The 22,304-nt window shown below is 36.5% G+C and overlaps 1 protein-coding gene across 1 annotated transcript in view; it reads right to left on the bottom strand.

The window, feature by feature from the left end:
- The window catches only part of KLHL5 (kelch-like family member 5), a 104,612-nt gene extending 83,383 nt beyond the window's left edge, over window positions 1–21,229 (bottom strand). The window contains exons 1-4 of the mRNA XM_006895421.1: window positions 20,628–21,229; window positions 6,033–6,215; window positions 3,253–3,389; window positions 2,566–2,762 (exon numbers count right to left, since the gene is read on the bottom strand). Of these exons, the coding sequence (XP_006895483.1) occupies window positions 2,566–2,762; window positions 3,253–3,389; window positions 6,033–6,215; window positions 20,628–21,010 (900 nt within the window). The 5' untranslated portion in view covers window positions 21,011–21,229. The remainder of the gene's footprint in view (window positions 1–2,565; window positions 2,763–3,252; window positions 3,390–6,032; window positions 6,216–20,627) is intronic.
- Between the last annotated feature and the right edge of the window lie 1,075 nt (window positions 21,230–22,304).

Genomic DNA, 22,304 nt, shown 5'->3' on the forward strand with positions numbered 1-22,304 from the left:
TGAAACCTATACTTGGGCCAGGAGGCAGTCGTCAGAATAGAGTAAGGAAACACTGCATGGTTCGAAATCAAGACAGGAGAGCATCAGGGATGCTTCCATTCTCCATATCTTTTCAATCTGTATGCAGAACAGATCATTTGAGAGGCTGGGCTTTATGAGAAGGAATGTGGCATCAGGACTTGGCAAAGACTCAACAACTTGCATTATGCAGATGACACAAGAACCATTTGTTGCAGAGGGCCAGGTACTGTAGCTGCAATACAGATTGAAGCCCAGTATCAAGAAAACAAAGATTCTCACCACTGGGCCAATTGGCAGCACCATGATAGATGGAGAGGAGATTGAGACTGTTAACAATTTCAGCTGGCTAGGTTCCACAATCAATACTCTTGGCAACAGCAGTCAAGAAGACAAAAGACAAACTGCATTACGAAAATCTGTTGTCAGGGACCTCTCCAGAGGGAGTAAGGGAAATATGTCCATCTAGAGACTGAAGTGCACCTGATTCAGGCCATGGTCTTTACAATTACTTGCAATGCATCAGAGAGCTGGACACTGACCAAAGATGACAGAAGAATTGATGCCTTTGAGTTCTGATGCTGAAGAAGAGTAGTGAACATAACATGGACTGTCAAGAGAACTAACAGATAAGTCTTGGAGCGGGTGAAACAAAGCTGCTCCATGGAGGCAAGGATTTTGAGGTTCCATCTCACATACTTTGGGCATGCTGCCAGGATGGACTGGTCTTTGGAGAAGGCTATCATGCTAGGAAGGGTGGAGGGACAGTGCTTTCTCAGGAGAGAAAGATTCTGGATGAGACAGACTGATACAGTAACTGGGGTACTGAGGGTAGGTGTGTCAGAGACAGTGAGATTGGCTCAGGATAGAGCAGAGTTTTGAGCTACTGTGCATAGCGTCACTATGAGTCATAGTCAACTCGACAGCAAATAAAAACAACAATAATATAAAAACTCATTGCTGTGCAGTTGGAACTAATGTATAGTTTCAATGGATTTTTCAAGGCTGTAAATCGCAAGGGAGATTGCCATCTTTCTCCTTTGGATCCACTGGTGAATTTGAACTGCCAGAAAGGCACAGCATTTGTGTTAGTAGCACAACTCCCTACAGACTATGCCAATTCCCTACAGACCACGCCATCAGAGGAGGGGGAGAAATAACAATAAGGATTGTGCTTTTGTGGAAATGTTTTTGTTCACTCCCAGAAATCCCTGCAGTGTTGAATTATATTTATAATGATGAGAACAATGACAAGGATACTATGTATTGCCATCTATAATACACATCAGCCACTGTTTTAAGTAGCTATCTTCTGCTAAAATATTCCATCCTTACATTAAGCTTATAAAGGAAGCTAATCTCCCTAACACTTGCACAAACATATTACTGTGATTGTCCCAAATTCCGTTTTCTTTAGTGAAAGATCCCTAAAAATATGTCAATCCTTTCAAAGACCCATCAACCCAGTTGGAGATGGCAGAGGGGAAAATAATTCTAAATGTTGAAAAATGAATAAGTATATACATGTATGTTAATGCTTAGGAAGCTCTGGTGGCTTAGTGGTAAGTAATTGTGTTGTCAAGAGAAAGGTACAGGGTTTGAGTCCACCAGCTCCTCTGTGGGAGAAAGATTTACTACCTCTGAAAACCTGCTGGAGGATCAGTTATGGGTCAGTTCTGACTTGACGGTACATAACAACTATATGTGAATGTTCACACTCTTTCATCTCTCCTAAGCTGTACTGCCTCAAGAGAAGCATTTACAGTAATAATCTTCAGCCATTGCTCAAAGTATAGAAACCCACTTGTTACAGAGTGGTGAGTTGGGTAACATTCCACATTTCCTCCCTGCCTGTGCTGCTCTCCTGTTAGACTATGAAACTAATCCTAACCATATGCCTTTAAAATGTCTTTATTTTACTGTTGTCTTGGATCAATCCACAGCCACTATCTTTTATTCTGCAGAGTTAGAACCCTCTTCCTGAATTATTTTGAATGCATCTTTGTTAAAATTACTAAGAGCATCATGTTATAAGGCTGCAAAATCCCTTTGCACATAATCAATACATGTCATAATAAACTCACATAATCAGTTGTGTCCTTAATTAAAAGCCTTGTTATAAAAAAATAAAAATTAAAAAAACCCTTGTTATCATCCTCCTAGCTTCTGTTTCAGTACCATACCAATGCACACAATCACTTTCCCAGCCATAAGCAAACCTGTGGGCAATTCTGAAATTCATACATTTGCTGTGAAATGTTTGGAGAAACCCTGCTTTGCAAAGTCGATCTGAAAATCGTGAATGGAACTGTTCTAGGCCACTGCTCTGTTTCCAAGAGAATAAAGTAATTTAGGGCTTGACTCTTATATCCAGGAGAAATATTACCTGGGGTTTTTCTTTTGAACTAAATAAAAATATGACACATTGCACAGTGAATTTGAACTTCAAAGCATGTGGCAGAGCCATCATAAAACATATAAAAAAGAATGCAAAAATAAAGCATGAGGCAAAAAGCATATGCCTTTGTGCTTTTCAAAAATACATACCATAGTATAATTGTGAGCCACTTTATGCAAATCCGTACACCCTTGTGCATCAGCAAAAGAACGGATTCCAAGACAGTTGGATGGGTGAAGCTGTTTCATTAAAAACTTACAACATGCTTCCACAACCTGAGAAAGCTGAAGAAGGCAAGCTGTAGATAACAGGCACTCTATGTTATCTTCCTTTAATTCAAGGCGGCCTTAATGATAAAAAGAAATTCCATTAGCTACAGCATTAGACTGGCTTTAGCATACAAAAGAACTGATGTTAAAAATATGATTTCGAAATACAAGCACACTATATGTGCTGCAGATACAGACATTCAAAAAAGAAAAGTACTAAACATGAAGAAACATTGTTAGCTCTTTACAATATTTGCCAAGATAAAAATAGCTTATTTTCAGGATTTTAAAAACAATGTGCCAATTAGTAACTTATGTCTACTATTACAATTTACAAATCTAGAATGAAGGAATTTATAAAAACATTATGTAATTAATGAATTATTCTATTAGTATGTAAATATTATTCAAAGGTTTCATTATTATAACTAATGAAAAAGGGTTAATATGGAGATTTTAACCTGTACAAGTATCATGACAAGTGGTGATTTAGAACAGAAAAATTAATCTTTAATTATAGTCTTAGCAGAAATGCAAAATCTAAATTTTCATTTACAGACTTATTACCTGTATATGCATATTGAATCAAGGACCACAGTGAATTTGGTTCTACACCTTCCATTTTTATTTCTTCCTGTCTTGCCTCTCTGACATCATTAGTAAACATAGCAGCAAAATAATCTGAGACAGAGGAGAGCACCAATCTGAGAACATATTAGAAGACAGAAAAGAACACAAACTCCTTAATGATCATATTAAAGTTGATACTCCTTAATAAGTATTTCCTTTAAAAAAAAAGTGACTTGTTACTCACAGAAAGTGCATGATACTGGGGAAAGTGTGCTAAGTTTAACAAATTGCTTTACGCTCTACTTTCTTCCTTTGAATAATAAATTACCCTTATGGAAATTTTTCTGCTGAGGTAAATGATGTACTCATTTACTACTCAACATCCAGGAAAAGCGTGTCAAATATTTAGAATGAAATTAAAAAATATACACACACACACACACACACACATATATACATACATATATATGCACACACATACATATATATGTGTGTTTATATATATATATGAAAAAGTATAGAGACAATTTTGTTTTTAATAACTTTTTTCTCTGCTCAGAAAGTATTTATTGAACTGTTGAGTGTAAGCACTGTTCTCAGTACAGGATATAGACTTCAGTTTCTTTTTTAAGCTATTAATTTTTTAAAAAATAAGATTTTTATTTTATACTACTTTATTTACAAAGTTCATATACATTGTTTTTCACACCTGATCCTTCCCATTTCCTTTACCCTCCCCTCCCTCTGCCTCAAATTGTGTGGCCCTATTATTACCCCCCTACCTTTCCTCACCCCCTGCTCTTTCTCTCCCCTCCTTGGATCCTCACATATCTTTTACTAGTTATCTTTCTATTTCAGTAATAATGGTCTTATACAGTATCTGTCCTTATGAGACTGAGCTAGTTCACTTAGCATATGTAATTACTTTTTTAAAGACTCAAGTTATTTATTAAAAAATTTAATTAAAAATTAAACTCACAAATAGTTTAGAGGAAAAATATGAGAATAATTTTAGTAAGTTAGTATTTTAATATTTATTATTATCTTTGCATTACTACAGTATAGCATAATGTTTTTGTTAAAAAATGTTAATTCTTATAATACTATAAAGCTACATTTTGTTATAATAATATGATAGTATATATTAACAATCTCTATGTCCATAAACAAAAATAGATTCTGCATATTATATGTATAGTTTTGAAGCATGCACTTCTCATTTGATAATATGTCTGGAAGATTTTTTCCTTGCCAGCATACTCATATGTTTTTGTTGTTAGATACTGTTAAGCTGATTTCAAATAATAGCAACATGGTATATAGCAGAATGAAACACTGCCTGGGCTTGCACTATGCTCACAATCACAGATATGTTTGAGTCCATTGTTGCAGACACTTTCCTCCTGATAACATGTCCAAAGTACATGAAGTAGAGTTTCACCATCTTCACAACTTCAAGAAATAATACTTTATTTATATGAAAGTCTTTTGTTCCCCACCACTTTTTTTTTGTTCCCACCATTTTTCATATTTCCTGGAGGTCAAGAAGTAGAAATTGCAATGTTGATGTTGTTAGGTGTCATCAATTCAAAGATATTACTCTCTCAAAACTACCAAGATAAGTAAATCAACCCTATAGGAAACGTAACCACTGTGCTCATGAAAGACAAGGGTGGTAAAACTATGTCTCACATACTCTGGCCATGTTGTCAGGAGATGTCAGTTCTTGGAAGAAGACATCATATTGGGAAAAGTTAGAAGGGTCAGCAAAAGAGAGGAAAGCCCTCAGTGAGATGGACTGAATTAGTGACTCCAACATTGGTCTTGAGTAGGACAGACATTGATTGTATAGATGACGTAGGAGAGTAAGGTTCTGGTCTGTCATGCAGAGAGTTGCTATGAGTCATAGTTGATCTGATGGCATTACACTGCACAGGCTTCTTGGTCACTTTATACTGCCAGCTTCTTTTGCTTTTCAATACTCACTCTAAATTATACTGCGTTTACGTAAAGTTATTTAATACACAGCTAATATTTATGCCAAACAATACTGACTGCTTAGATGCCACTGTTTTTTGTTCATGTGCTTCTTTAGAGGGAAAATGAACCTTGTGGTGTCATTTAACGTGAAAGAAATTCAAATGCATCATTTTCTTTGTGGAGCCAATGAAAAACCCCTTAACAAAGCAGACAATCATAATAATTAATTTCAATACATCAGCCGAACATGTTGTTATTGTCGTTAAGTGCCATCAAGTCGCAGGTGACTCATAGCGACCCTATGAAGGAGTCCTTGACGCTTGGGTGCCTTTCTTCTTCTCTCCAGGTTCACAGGGTTTCTGGAGGCAAGCTATTACGGAAGTGGATGCCACTCCTCCTTCCAAGCTTGTTTTCATCGAGGAGCTCCACCCCACTCTCTGTCTGCATTGGGTAACCAACAATTAACACATTTACATTTGACACATCAGTGTCACAGTGTTCAGCCTCACAGCAACCATAAGTGACCACTGTACGGCAACTTGTACACCAGGGCTATACCCGAGGGCCCTACAGTGTTTTAGCAGCCTGGCACTCCCAATTGCTGGGAAACTCCCTGCCCAAGACCCCCATTTATTTGGCTAGTCCGCTCTGCCAACCCCCTCATCGGCCCCAAAAAACCGCCACACTGTGTTTGGAGTCCTCAAACCTACCGTGCCTCCAGAAGCCAGAGACACCCCAACATAGATACTTAAATTGTCAAGGAAATTTCACACAATAGAAATCTAGTAAGCAATTACCTGTGAGCTGGAATTCTGCGATCACCAGCAACAAGAATTACATCGCACAACTGTTTATGTCTCAAATAGTTTTCCATTTTTTTAAATGTTTGCTCAGCATGATTAAGGGCCTGGAAAAATTCATCTGATGAACATGGCTCCATAGTATGGCAGGATGATAATGTCTGACTACTATTGGAAGTCCTAAAAGAAAGAAAACATACATTTTAAAATAATATTGTCACATGAAAAGAACTTTCCTACACATCCCTTTAAAGTCTACAAACACAAAAGAAGTCATTAATATCTTTAATCATTCACCATATTTTCTCTTTCAAAATCACAGTTGTTTCAAGTCATACATATATCTTCTCAACACACAGTGAACGTGATCTCTAACTGTTGCTAATTGTCTTACTTGAGCTCAGAGAGACTTTGGTGGCCTAGAAGTAAGAACCTGCACTGCAATCCCAAAAGCACAAGGTTCGACTTCCACCAGGTACAACACAGAAGGATAGGCAGTCTCCTCCCATGAGATTTATTGCTTATGAAAATCCTCAGGAGTTAGCTATAGGTCATTTTCAACTTAATGGTACATAACAACAACAATAACAACATCTACAGAATATCATTTCTGTGGAAAAGAATTAACCTGTATGGATGTTAACAGTCATATTGTCTAAAATTATACTGAAGTGTGTAAGAGATTATTATACAGTCATCTTTGAAGGCAAGAAGGCAACTAAATCATTTTTTAAATATATATGCTGATCATTCTTTACTTAAAAATGGATTATGTATTCAACAATTTCTTTGGAATACCCTGTTGAGTTTTTTCCTCTTGGCACCTCTTCTGCAGATGGGTAGGATCTGATGATGAAAACAAGCCTCCTAGGCTAAAGTAACTCTCCCGAGGGCCTTTCCCTAAGCACTGGGGAATGGAGAAGAATGAGGATTTTGATGAAAGAAGATCCAAATTAAACACACGGCAAGTTCCTAAGCAAAAAGACTCATACAGAATATCATCTTAAAAACACTCACATTGGACTGGGACTTAGCTGTCTGGGACTAATAAATATCCCTACCTATGTAACATGTTTTCAACACCATACAAATAAGTAAACTAAAAGAGAGATGCACACCATGGAGAATAATTGTCAATAATGACAACTGAGGCAAAATGTCTATTATCTAGAAGGGATTTGTGGTTCACTACTGTGGTAGTGAACCTTCAGGAGGTAGTCATTAGAACAGAGCAAGGAAACGGCATGGTTCAAAATCAGTAAAGTTGTGCATCAGAGATGCATCCTATCTCCAGACCTATTCAATCTGTATGAGGAACAGATCACTCAGAAGTCTGGACTCTATGAGGAGGAATCAGTAGTAGAAGAAGACTCATCAACAACTTATTTTTATGCAGATGACACATCCTTGCTTGCCAAAACTGAGGAATACGCTGCAGAAGGTCAAGGACTATAGCCTTCAATACGGATTGAAGCGCAATATCAAGAAAACAAATATTTTCACCACTGGTTCAACTGGTAGTATCATGGCAGATGGTGAAGAGACTGAGATTGTTAACAGCTACAGCTTGGTTGGCTACACAATCCACATTCTTGGTACCAGCACCAGGAAATCAAAAGATGTTTTGGGAAAATCTGCTGTCATGGACCTCTTCAGAGTACTGAAAAACAATGATGTCAGTTGAGACTAAGGGGCACCTGATCTAGGCCATGGTTTTTGCAATTACTTGCTATGCATCAGAGAGCTGGACAACGACTAAAGATGACAGAAGAAGAATCTATGCTTTTGAGTTGTGGTCCTGGAGAAAAGTATTCAATATTCCATGGACTTCTAGGAGAACAAACAGGTTCTTCCTGGAGGGTGAAGCCAGGCTGTTCCTTGGAGGCAAAGATTGTGAAGCTTCATCTGACATACTCTGGGCACATTCCATGGAGAACAGTCCATGGAGAGGGACATCATGCTTGGAAGGGTGGAGGACAGTGTAAGAGAGGAAGACCCTGGATAAGGTGGATTGACTCAGTGACTGGTGTAATGGGAGTAGGTGTGGCAGAGAAAATGAGATTGGCTTAAGATAGAGCAGGGTTCAGAGCTGTGTACACAGGATCACTATGAGTCATAAGCACATAACAACAACATAGTGGTGGCTTAACGGTAAACTTTGCTGTAATCCCAAAGGCATGTGGTTCAAATCCACCAGCTACTCTGTGGGAGAATAGTGGGCAATCTTCTTCTGTGCAATTTACTACCTCTGATAACCTACTGGCAGATCAGTTATAAGTCAGTTCCAACTCAATAACACATAACAAACATTACTGACTTAGTCACCTAGAAAATCCAGTTGAACTTCATATTTAGGATTATTATAAAATGTATTTAGTAATATATCACTGTATGTTGTTTATACAATTAAGTGAGAATTAGATAATATTTTAATATCTAAGAGATAATTAACATAAGCAAAGCCAAACAATGGTGAGTTTAATTAACAATGATTTGAATATATATATTTGTCAATAAATGTTTACATGGTCAAAATACTGACAATTGATTATAAGAACATTATCTTACATAATAATTTAATAGAATAGCATATATATAGAATATAGGGAGCTAAGAATGAGATAAAAGTAGGATGTATAATTTTCATGTCATAGTTTCTTTTATAAACAAGGTAAACAAAGCACTTTGTTGGTTTTATGTCACCTTACTTAAGCTTTCTTATTAATTCTTAGTAATAACTAGACAGTGATGACTCACCCTCACCTAAAACTAAATGGTGGTTGTTGTTATTTACCTTTGATTCAGAACTAACCCATAGTTGACTCTCTGGCAGGTTTTGAGAGGCAGTTAATCTCACAGAAGGAGAGTGTCCATCCTTCTCGGAGTAGCTAGTGGCCTTAACCCATGTGCCTTTGGGACTGCAGAGCAGCTTCTTGCCACTGTTAAATTTCAAAAGAACAACAATTTCTAATACTGTCCTTAATGTATTACTATCAGCTAGTTGTGGTGCTGTTATAGAATCAGGCAGAGCCTCATTCCCTGAGACTCCTTTACTAGGACTGAGGTGAAAACTGAAAATCATACTGAAAAATCAACCAACGAACCCCCACAGGTGTTTTTTTTTAAAAAGCTCACAGGCTGTAGACTACTTGTGTGTGCTGTAGTGAAGAAATGGATTTATTCAAAAAATCACCAGGTGGTGGTACTTGCAGGTTCGAAACACTGAATTACACATTAGTGATTTTGCTTCGAATACATGTAAATAAAATCGCTTTAAGTAGTTTAAATAAACTAGGAGAATTTAATCATTTGTTATTTTTCAAATGTGCACAGAAGTAAAAGCATCAAAACTCTTTCAATACATACACTTTCAAAAAAAAGCCAATTTAGGCTTCGAACATCACTTCAAACTTTTTGATTTGCTTTCAAGGTGCTGTCACTGCATGTTGAAAGAAGGTATTATTTCAATGTGACAATTAATGCACTGAGCTATCTAGGTAGCAGCCACTTCTCTCTGCTCCAAAAGAAGGATCAAAAGAAATGCAAGCTTCTGCTTTGTATCCTACTGAAAGCAAAGCTATCATTCACAAAAGGAGCATGAAAGAAGAACAGAGCTATTCAACAGACTTCAAAAGCTGCACGGATGTCTAGCATCTTTTGTGGTTTTGCTTTTTGATTTTTAAATTTTTGTGCTTTGTACTCACACATTTAACAATGCAAGAATTTACTGCACAAGTATATTTACTATACAAGTATAGGATCATAGGCATTAAAACAACTATTTACAGCATTTTTATATCTAGGAACAAATAATTTAATTCAATGACCATTCTTGCAAATCAAGAAATTTGAGGCTCAGTAAGGCCAATGGCACATTAAAAGTCAGAATCAGGAGGTATTCAGAGTGTTGGCCAAAGTTACCACAAAGAAGTGGAAATCCTTGATTATCTTTCCCTGAGGCATCAATGAGGACTATCAGTATTAAGGGCAAATGATGTACAATATAAATGAGGATGTTTCAACAAGGGAAAGATAACGGCATGGATCTTAGACTAAGTTTATGACTGGGTGACTGTCCTTTGGGTCAGTATAAAGAGACCAAGAATCTCTAAGATTTTCATGGGATGAGACCTACTTCTCCATCCTTCACTAATCAACTTAGTTTTAATTCTCTGATTTGAATAACTTAAAAATTTATCACTTCCATTTCTTTCTTATCCTATTATGTGCTTTGATGGAGGGACTGAATTGGAGAAGTAAGGCATATCGATTAAGAGCATTTAAGGAGTTGGTTGTACAGTATAGTAGCCACTAGTTTCATGGAGCTCTTTCAGTATAATGAAAATGAAACTAAATTTTAATAATCCAGATCTTCGATTACACTACCATATTATAAATGCTCAACCCCATGAGCCTAGTGACTACTAAACTGGCTGGTGCAGATGCAGGACATTTACATCACTGCAAAGGTTCTACTGCACAGTTTTATTAGGGACCTGGGTTTTAGCTGTGCTATATCATATTATCACTCTGGAAATGATATTTTAGCCTCTTCATGGCTCATCTTCTCCTAGAGCAAAACAGGAATAAGTGATAGTACTTCCTTTCAGGAGTTCTTTCATGAGGATTACTGAATAATACATAATGCATAGCCATAGCCTAAGTAAGTGAATCATCAAGGTAAGCTCGAGTTAATATTGTTCACTGGTCAGGATGAAGGACTCGATGCTATCTTTCGCCCGTATGTAATGGGTTTTGTTTGATTGGTTAGCTGTTTGACGGTCTTTTTGAAAGATGATTCACAGCATGTTCAATTTTAATAACTAAGTATTATAGTTCCTATTTAAAACGGCTTTCATTAAATCCAGCACACATTCTAAACCACAATATAAATGTCTGGAAGTAGGAATTCCAAAGCATTTCTATTTCTCTCTGATGTGCACTTGATGTTTTACATGAAAACATTCTACATCTCTACTTAATCATATTTTTATATTATTAAGATATTAAATGATATTTTAAAGAATTGAATTATTTCATTTCACTCTTATAGGAGACTTGTTCTACAGTGAACTATATGTAAGCACTGCTGAATAATCCTAGGATGCAGGGAGACATTTAATTCCTAGTTTATATCTCTTTTCAGTAGGCTATAAATTTGCAGGTCAGATAAATGCCTAAATCTTAGGAAAGAGGTTAGTATCAAATAGAATCAAGTCACCATCTATATACAGAATAACTCTTAATAAACCACTGTATCCATTGTTAGGAACCATGGGGAGGCAGAGAAATAATTCTGGAGTAAAGGGATTTAGTGCCTAAAAAGCCCAGTTTCATAAATTGAAAAAAGAATTTAAAGAGCAACATAAGATAGTACTGCAAATTTGGGTAATTTTCCCACTTATGCAGAGATATACAGTATACCCTAGTAAGCCTTTAAATTATAAACTTAGCTACCTTCATTTTCATCACTAGAATTTACAGCAGGCTTTTGTAATGGAGTAATTTTTCAAAAGAAGCTTTTAAAATGACTTCACAAGAATTGTACTGCACATTATTATGAGTAAAAAGCAAAGAGCTGCCATCCAAGTCTAAATGACTGGCTGACTCCCTACATCAGTACCTGATTCCTTACCACCTGCCTCGGCTTGTGGCATTTAGAAATCGCATCTTAGTAAACCCCCGCAAATTATGGTATTATGAATCTGTGGGAATCTTTTACAAATATTAAGAACAGCAAATATAAAATAAGGATGCAAATGTGTAAATAAATGTTAGTAGTTTTAAATTATGAACACTATTTTCCATATATTTTAAGCATATGTGTATGTATATAGTTATTTGATAATTTGTAAAACATAGACAGGTACCATTATACAAATATTACTTCTGTTGGAACACATGGGTAAAAGAAAGGATAAGAAAATATAAACAGAAGTTCGGATATTTTATTTCTATTATCCCACTGGACTGTCTTGTGGCAGTGAAACCTGAAATGCATCTTAAGAGTTTAGGTGGGTGATGAAGAAGAGGAAGGATGTAGAAGAAGAAGGGTAAGGAGATGAAGAGAAATCACAAGAGCCAACTGAAAGGAACACCTCCAACCCCTTCCCTCAAAAGACAAATCTTTTTGGCTTAGGAATTTTATGAGTTTGTTGGTTCTTCCCCCCAACCCACTGCCCCGGTACAGTGGTCAGAATATCTATGGTGAAAAGAGTTAAAAGCTGTTTATTAAGAATCACATTTTCTTAAGAAATAATCAGTAGAATGGGGAAGGGTCATGGCACTCATTTAATGCTGGCAAGAATGAAAAGAATTGGAATGTTCCTGAAATGCCTTTGAGAATACAAATTAAAGACATCATATCTGTAGTGCATACATATATCATTAATTGTTGCAGATGCTATCAAGTCAATGACGACTCACAGTGACCTTGTGAATAGTAGCTCTGAGCCATGTCCTATCCTGTGCCATCTTCATCATCTCCATCATGCTCTCAAGCCCATTCAGATCCAGAGAATCCGAAAAGTTCCTTCTTTCTTCATCTCTTGCTATTTATTGCACCCGAAAGTCATTCTGCATATGCTTACCACCTGGACACATTGCTGCCCACTTAGTTAAAAGTCACATTTCCAAGAATTCTTTGCTATCAGGTATGTTCATGTGACTAAATTTAAAAAAAAAAAACAACACAAAAACCCAACAACTCAAAAAACACTAAGAGAATGTATACATGCAACCTGTGTCACTTACTTAATGTCCTTCCTTTTTTCTTTTGACATTTCATCTAGGTTGGAATGAATTTGGGGGACCAAGTACTCTTCAAATATGAAGGGGGGGAAAAAGCAACATCCTACAGGACAGCTGAAAACCAATATGAAAGGAACCATCACAATATCTCTGAATGAACTTATGAACACCAATGCCTATGTCCTTGGGCCACCTGCCTACTTGTTAGGTGACAGAGAAACAATATCTTGTCTGAATCACTGTATTTCTTATTCTCTTTGCTATACTGTTTGAGACTATGCCCTACTAATGTGCTCTCTAAAGTTAAATGATCAAATTATTTGGCTATGTTCATGTTGCAGGGGTGTGGTATGCATTTCATTGCTTTATGTCTGTGGCATGAAGGGGTTTTTGTTCAAAATGGCTTTTCTAGCAATTGATTTTGACTTTGCCACATAGATGGGTGGAGTGATACAAGTAAGGTGTGTTAAGTCTACCCACAAGGGGATTGGCTAGTCTTGCCATCTCTCTAGGTTTAAATTGAGGGCTCTCAGTAACAGAAATTGGGAATCTCAACACCAACAAGGAAGTGGAATAAGTGTGCATTCTTTGGGTCCAGAGATTCCTGTGCCAGCCAAACCAAGATCTATAAAACACCACTAGCAGTCTCAGCAAAGAACCAAAGATCAGCTTGAGACAGAGTTGACTTGGACTGCTTTCCCAGGGAACCAAGCTCAGACATCTTCAACTCAAGCTTGCCGGAGGACCAAGAGAAGACATCCTAAATGGCCTTACTAAGGGAACTTTGTAACACTGTCCTAAGCTAGGAGGCTGAAGGTCAAAGGACCTGCGACCACACTCAAGAAGCTGTTTGGACTGAGGGACTGTATCCCACTGCCAATATAAATTATAGCATGTCAACCTCCCCAGTCAATCCCCAAACTGTGATTCTGGTTCTGTGTTATCTGTGTGGCCATTGCAATGGATTTCCAATGCAGTAGAACATTGAGATTGGTGTTGGAATTAGTAGAAGCAGATACAGGAGCATGGGAGACTACATTTGACCTTATAGGAATTAGCTTTGGCCTGTGGATGTTGCTGATGGAGACAGTTCCCCTTTATGGAGGTAGACTCAGCTGTCCTCATGCTGCCTACAATAATTTTACAATGCCTAATATATTTGTTTCTAAGAACATCAAATCTTACTCATGCAGTTCCAAATGGAATGAAAAGAGCAAAAATATGAACATGCAGCATAAAGATGGGACCTTCTGCTTAATTTGAAGTTTAAAAAGGTCAGGTGTGTAACCCTAGGATCTATCCCTTTTTTCCTAAAATTAACTCTCCAGCTTTCCCAGAAGTTCCAGAAACAGATATGATTGCAACAGATACCCATTTCATTTTAATTAGCCTGTTGATTTCAATTGCTTATAAATAAGAACTCTGACTAGTACAGAGTCCAAATTAGCTTTAGGGGATGCATGACCACCCTAAATAATGATTTAATAATTTTAAGAGTACCCTGCAAGTATTCTTTGACAGAATACTTAAAACACACACAGGCTCTCTAAAGTAAGTTTCTGTATTTTCTGTTAAAGAATGCAATGTCATAATGTTTTACAAATACAAGAACATTACAGTTGAACCTCACCATCTCTGGTAAGATTTTATGAAAATGTAGAGGATTTTCAAACTAAACCAGAATTAATAAACGGGATCTAGAGATAAATTGCTGAGAGAGCATGAAAAAAAGGTCAAGAAAAAGGAAACAGCCCTTAAAGAAAGGTGATGTTATGAAGATAATCATTTTGGGAGAGGAAAAGGCCTGGAATCCCTTCAAAACGCTTGAAACCAATTGAGTCAAACTTAAAAATAGCAGCAAACCAATTGACTAAGTAACAGACTAGTGGAAGCATATGTAGAATTGACATACTGAGTGAGAAGCAATCAGTAGATGGGTCAGATAATGGAATGAAGAATTGTGACAGAGTCTAGAAACTACGGTCACAACCCAACCAGACTTGGCAGGCTTAAGGACCTTAACTACGTGAAGATGGTTAAAGTGTTTAGAATGAGTAATTTTTGTTAGGTGACTTCAAGTTGATCACAACTCAAAGGATGTTGTGAACAACAGCTCTGAACTTTGCTCTGTCCTGCACCACCCTTATCTTCACTATGCTCATGTCCATTGTTGAGGTTACTGTGTTAATCCATTCTGTAAAGGTCTTCTCTTTTGTTCTTCTACTTTTCCAAGCATGAAGTCTTTTTCCAGGGACTGACTCCCTGTGACAACATGCCCAAAGTGTGTGAGATCAAGTTTTACCATCCTTGCACCTCAGGAGCATCCTTGTACTTCCTCTAAGACAGATTTGCTTGTTCTTTGGGCAGTTCATGGGATATACTGTATTCTTTTCCAACATCACGATTCAAAGGCATTGATTGATTCTTCTTCTGTCATCCTTATTCATTGTTTGACTTGTACACATATATGAAACAACTGAAAATATCAATACTTGGATCAGGCATAACTTAGTCTTTAAATTTATATCATTGCTGTAAAGAAGTCCCTGACAGCAGATTTGTCCAAAGTAATGCGTCTCTAGATTTCTTGACTGCTGCTACCATGGGTGTTGATGGTGGATTCAAATAAAATGAAATCTTTGACAACTTCAATCTTATCTCCACTTATCATATTGATTTTTATTTTCTTGATGTTGAAATGTAATCAATACTGAAAGCTATAGTCACATAATTGTTGCTGTGTGTTATTGAGGTGGAATCAACTAATAGGTGACCCTGTAAGTGGGTTTTCAGAGGCTGAAACTCAACACAGGAGGAGACGGCCCATCTTCCACCCTTAGAGAAAACTAGTGGTTTCAAACCTCATGCCTTTGGGTTGGCAATACAACTCCTTACTCACAAACCCACCAGAGCTCCCTGATCAAATAACCACATCCCTATTCAGAAAACATAAGGTAAGTGCATTATTATGAAATCTAGATCTTAGTTGTTTAGATTAAAAATACAGTGATTTTCAATTGTCAAAGTTAACATCAACAGTGATTAAGACATGTTAATGATACGTATGTACCTTGGATTTAAAGTGAGGAAAAGAACATTTGCCTCCATGACCTTTAATCCAAAACCCAAGCTCCAATCTAAATATGAGGAAAACATCAGGCGAACACCTGAACAGTACTCCCCAAGGTGTCAAGGTCGTTAGAAACAAGGAAAGTTTGAGACTGAGAAGAATCTAAAGAAACATGATGACTCAATGCAATATGGTACCCTGGACAGGATCTTGGAACAGAAAAAATAGCATTAGGAACTATGGAAGTCTGATTAAAGTATGAACTCTGGTTCTCTGAATTGGACCAATACTTGCTCATTTAATTGTTATAATTGCACCATACTAATAATGTAAGATGTTGTTATTAAGTGCCGTCTTTTTTAGTACTAGGGAAAACTGAGTGTGATTATTTTAAAACTCTATACTATCATCTTGATTTTTCTGCAAATTTAAGGCTGTTCTAAATATAAAGTCTATTTTCAAAATGTACATGAATGATTCAATGGAAACCAATTTATAAAAAGATGTCATTTTAAAATGCATCATTTCACTTCCCAACCTCGAGCAAATTACTTAGCCTGTCCATGACAAATTTGTCTCATGTGTAAAATTAGAATAATATTGCTATTATTTTGTTTACCTCAATTACTCTGTGTGTGTATGAGAGAGAGAGAGAAAGGGAGAGAGAGAGGAAGGGAGAGAGAAGAATAAATTGTGTTAATAATAGTGAAGGACTTAGAACAGTGTTTGGAAGATAAAGGTTACTGACCTATTACTTGTTAGGTGTCATAATGTCAACTCAGACTTAGAGTGACCCTGCATACAACAGATCAAAATCTCACCTAACCTTGTGCCATCCTCACAACCTCCATTGTATGTAAGCCTACTGTTTCAGTCACCATGTTGGTTCACCTCATTGAAAGCCTTTCTCTCCTCTCCTGCCCCTCCATCTTTGCATATATGATGTCTCCTTCCTAGGACTAGTCCCTCCTGACAAGATTTCCACAGCAGAGGGGACAAAGTTGTTCCATTTTTGCTCCTATGGGACACTCTTGTCTTTGCCTCTTCTAAGGCAGATTTGTTTGTTCTCTTGGCTGTCAAAAGCATATTCTATAATTTTCTAATACCATAAATCAAAGGCAGCAAGTTTGAGTTTAGGTGAGAAGTACTAGCTGTATTATTTTTTAGTATTTATAAAATGTAGTAATATTACAAACACATTTATTTTAAAAATTGCTAGTAGCCTGATATACAAAATACAAAGTCTAACTATATAGAAAAAAGTTGAAATGAAAAAAAAAAAGTTGAAATGACAAAATTTCCCAATTAAAACTATGTAAAAAATTACATCATTTCATCACTGGTAAATCAGGAGGAGTACAACTGTATTTAAATTTCACTTAAGCTATTGACACATGGTGGCCATTTAAACTAGTCAACTGGCTGGCCCTATAAGACTGTACCAAGAATTAAAGTCTTTGGGAATCCATTACTAATTAAAAGGTCTAAAATTAAAATTCTTCATGGTGGAATTAAAACAAGTTTTGTATTTGTATACGAAGTGATTCAGATGACTCCTATGGAGCTAGATGGCTAGGCTACAGAGTTCAGATCAAAGTGAAAAGAGAAACTTTTATATCACTTGGCTGAGTAGCAGCCGAAATGACCCTAAGTCTGAGCCTCAGGCAGACATTTCCCCAAGCTGCAATGCAAACGAAGAGACATATTACCAACATATGATGCCTCTTATCTCCTGCTTTAAATTGTCCAGATAGATTGTGAGCACTGCATTTCTGAGTATGCAAAACCACTCAGCAGTCCTCTCCTTCTGCAATAACTCACTAGTTGGTTCTGTTTAAATTCTCAGACTATGTAAATACTGTGCTTGCTTAAGTAAGAAGTTCTAAGTATGTTACATTTACATGCTCATCCCTCTGATATTTTAAGATATCACATTAGATTACACTCAAATAAGATACTTTTTATTTCAAAGTAATATAGAAGAAAAAGAACTGTTTCCAAATCATAGTAAAAAAATTTGATGCACGTCAGTGTAACTTCCTTTGACATTAACAGTGACAAACTCTGACTTGTTTACAATAGAAGGGCAACTACCAAGAGACTGCTCACTTAACCATAATGCTGAGGGCAAATAAAGGCATTTGGGGACAGAGCTCAAAGGCTCAAGAGTCAGAGGTCTGAAGTTGGGAGAATTAGATCTATTTAGGGGAAAAACCAAGAAGGAAAAGTGTACACACAAATGACATTTCTAAAATCTAAAATGCAAGCTTTTGTCTTTTGGCACAAGACATTAAGATAAAAATTTCAAGTCACTTGGAATATTAAATGACATAATTAAGTATCAAGAGTTACTGCCTTTCAATGCATTTGGGTTTTGAGATATTACTATTTTAGGAATGCTTTGGTTACTACAGATGTGAATCAGTTACTTGGGTCTTATTCCTTACTTTTTATCAGTTGCTTGATTAGTATAAAAAAAAATATCCCCCACAATCCAACTACCTATATTCTCAACTCACTGACACTGAGTCAGTTTCAACTCGTAGCAATCCTCTATCGGGTTGCTGAGGTGGTAAATATTAAGAGTAAGAGACCGCCCATCTTTCCCTCAGATCTGCTGGTACCTGAATGGCTAGAGACACCTGACCTTTCGGCTAGTAGTGTAACACATCTATGGATTATGCTACCAGAGCTTGTTACATTGGCTCTAGGCTTTAAAAATTATTTTAAGATTTCTTATAAACAAAAGGATCAATTAGAGTCTTAAAGAATGCACATAAAAATCTCGTAGAGGAGAAGAAACAAGCACTTTTTTCTTTTATAATAAACAAAGAGAATTTCTTTACTAAGATGTTACAGTATGGACATTAAAGAATAAATTTCATTTCAGTAATCATTGGTGATGCTGTGGTTAAGTACTCAGCTCCTAATTGAAAGGTCAGTTGTTCAAACCCACCAGTGGCTCCATGGGAAAAAGATATGGCAATCTGCTTTCACAGAGATTATAGGCTTGGAAGCCTTTAGAGGCAGTTCTTCTACTCTGTCCTATAGGGTTACTTGCTATGAGCCAGAACTCCCTTGAACGCTTGGAGCTTAGGTTTTAAACACTAGTCATGCAAACTATCTTTGTTGAAAAAAGTAAAATTTTAGTGAAAATTCTTTCCAACATTATACCTGTATAGATTTTACAGTAAAGATGCAATCTCTCTAAATAATAGATACATGTTATGATTTTCAGAACTGTGCTGGAAAATGAATGTTTTGTCTTTTCTAATTTTGGGAAGGTATATTAAAATATTCTTGATACACTATACTGTTTGTTAAGTGGAAACATGGTTTGGTATTTCATAAAAGGCTAATCCATGGATATCTTATAAATTACTCTTTGTGGCAACAAGTTTCCAAATAAAACACAAAACAGTGAAACCACATTAACCCAATTGATTTTTCAATTAAAATTATTAGTGGCTTCTATTCCCTTAAGACAATACCAAATAATGAATCAATTTGTTAAAAATGTTCAAATTAAATATACTCTTTACCTCTTATACCCTGCTTTAAATATATTCTCTCTCCCTTATGCAAATAATTACAGATCATTGGCTTACATTAATTATCATTCCAATATCATAGTTCCGAATTCTATGGTCTGAAGGCTGAAAGAGGAAAAGGTGATAAATATGCCCAAGTAAGAGATATTTGAATATATAAACTCATTTTGTTTCATTTCATCATGATGCCTATATGACTAACATACAACTTAAAAATTGCAAATATTATCAAAACCCGCAAAAAAATTTAAAAAGAAAAAGGATCCAGTAATCAAACTAGACAAGTTACTTATACATTCAAGTATTGAGAGAATATTTTCAAGTGAAGATCAGAAAGGTGACTTTCATACTCTTAACTGCCTACATAACATGTTATAGTAGTTTAAAAAGAAAATAGGATTCAAAGATAATGCCAGATTCTAAGGGCAAAGATGGAAAAAGTCATTATGAAATTACCAATTATTTTTCTTTTAGAGCATTCTAAGTAATTTCCTCTTCTTACTCCCTTTTACCATGTGACTACATCTGACCCCACTCTGTTCCTTTGGACATTCCTGAAGGAATGCCTTTCATTTGCCTAAAGAGCACAGATTTCAGTGCTGATGAAAAGACCACAGATTAGTAGCTGAGCTGTCATCGTAGCAAGAGACACGTTACTGTATTCTCTGTATGAGTGAGGAGAGCCGCAACACAGGACAAAGAGAAAGAACCACAGAAAAATATTCTTGTCTATGACAATAGTGTCAAAAAATGCTGACAACTACAATGTGCATCTCCTTTTAAGACCTTTAATTTTCATGAAAATAAAAATTTGTTGTGAGCTAAAATATCATAACATTTTATACTACAGAAAAGCCTTCTATAGTTTAGCTATGACTACAGAAGATAAATGCATGAGACAAACCTAAGACAGTGATGTATAAAATTGCTACTATAAATTATTTTTAAAGTAAAGTCAGACCTATATATGGAACACAAAGTACCTAAAAATTAATTCTATCTGTGGTCTTTATCATTTTACATGATTAATAGTACATTCTTTAAAAATCCTATCAAAAGTATCACATGTTCATACCAAGGTATTGTAAGTGCATGTATACAAATGGATATAGCTATATATAATGATAGAGTTTAAGGGATAAATAATACATTAGTTTAAAATGTCTTACAGAGTACACCCCCCCCCCCCATCCCATTTCTAACAGTAAGAAAATAATCGACCTGCATGAACTGGAATCAGATTCATTTTCTTCTTCACTAGTGCCATCCTCCACTTCTGGTCTATCCAGCCAGTGTGCACCGCCACAATCTTCTGCCGTAAATTCAAATGCAGGGACTTCAGAGGTGGATGCCATTGGCCAAGAAGGTGAATTCTGAAAATCCAGTTGGCTGGACCTTCGATAACCAATTGAAGCCAAAGGCAATTGCAGGCTACATGGGTCTAAAAACTTTCTCCCTCCGTTTGCTCCAGTCTGTCCTCGATTCCAAAATTCTCCCTGCTGGCTGTCAACTGCTGAATTAGGAGAAGATGCTTGATGGCCAAACCACCTCCATCTGATTTTCAAAATCTGCTTCACATCAAACTCTTTACGAGAACCAGACATCCTCAGAGAAACCAAGTGATCGTCTAGGCAACGGGTAGAAAGCACTGCACACAGATCTGTGCATCCAACCAAGACAAGAGAAGTGTTTGCCCTGCTGTACACAACAAACAGATTTAAAAGAAAAGAAATCACATTCACATATATATATCTCTCTACATCTACTTTTAAGGCAGTATATCACACTCTAAAGAACAAAGGATAATGAATAAGGCTGGAGCACAGTGGAACATTCCGTTCAATCAGAGCAAACTCTCCTCCACCTATCCTGAAGCAGCCAGACCACTTTCCCCTCTCTCCTTTCCCATACTGACCATTAGCTCTCACAAACACTGACAGCATTCATTAAAGTCCTTTCAAATGCAGAACACCACCCCCTTTTCTTAGACCACAAATGACAGAGACAGAAAGCACTATCCCCATGCAGTATCTCCATCTCTACTGCTTACTAGGTTAACTCTTTTATTGCTGAAACAAGGAATTTATACTAGAGCATTTTTTTTGTACTTAAAAAAATCACTTTTTAAAATGTTCGCTTTACAGAAATTAAACTAAAGAAGTATCATAAAACAATAGCTATTAAAAAGCTTTTTAACAATATTAGATGAGTTACATTTATTTTCAAACTGTTATCTCTGGATGGGGGTGAGAAGGAAAGAGTATGAAGAAAACAGGGCTCAAGATTGCTTTCATCCACCTTTATTTTCTCTCTTCAACCAAAAATAGGAAGTGTATCTAATTAATATAGTTAGAGATGGGATAAGATTTCATCTTAACAAAGAATAAGAGAAAGAATAAAGAAAAGTTGGAAAGCAACAAAGGATTCAAGTATTTGCTTTTTCTCAAATAAGCAACTTAAAATCAATATTGCCCAATAATTATGACTGGACTACTTTTATTTAGAGACTGTGCTGCAAGCTCAAAGGCATGAGCCGCTCCACAGGAGATGGATGGGTAATCTCCTTTACGGCTTCTGAAAATACGTTAACCATGGGTCAGTTCCAACTGGACAGCACACAACAACTTAGATAAAAAGATGGGCTCATCAAGGGGTGAGATGGGACTACAAAACTCAACTGACTGTCACTGAATGGATTCCAACTCAGTGTGACCCTCCATCCAGTACCTGAGAATAAAGGGAGGAGGCTGCCCAACCTTCTTTGGCAGGACGGCTGGTAGATTTTGAACTACTGTCAAAAGTGGCCTTTTGGTTAGCAGCATAACCACTGTGGGTTATGCTAACAGAATCCCATAATTATTCCTGACTGCTAATACACTATTGGTCCCGTCTGTTGTT

This window comes from Elephantulus edwardii, unplaced genomic scaffold (genome assembly GCF_000299155.1).
Source record: "Elephantulus edwardii isolate Elephantulus edwardi_28Jun2011 unplaced genomic scaffold, EleEdw1.0 scaffold00167, whole genome shotgun sequence".
Taxonomy (NCBI): domain Eukaryota; kingdom Metazoa; phylum Chordata; class Mammalia; order Macroscelidea; family Macroscelididae; genus Elephantulus; species Elephantulus edwardii.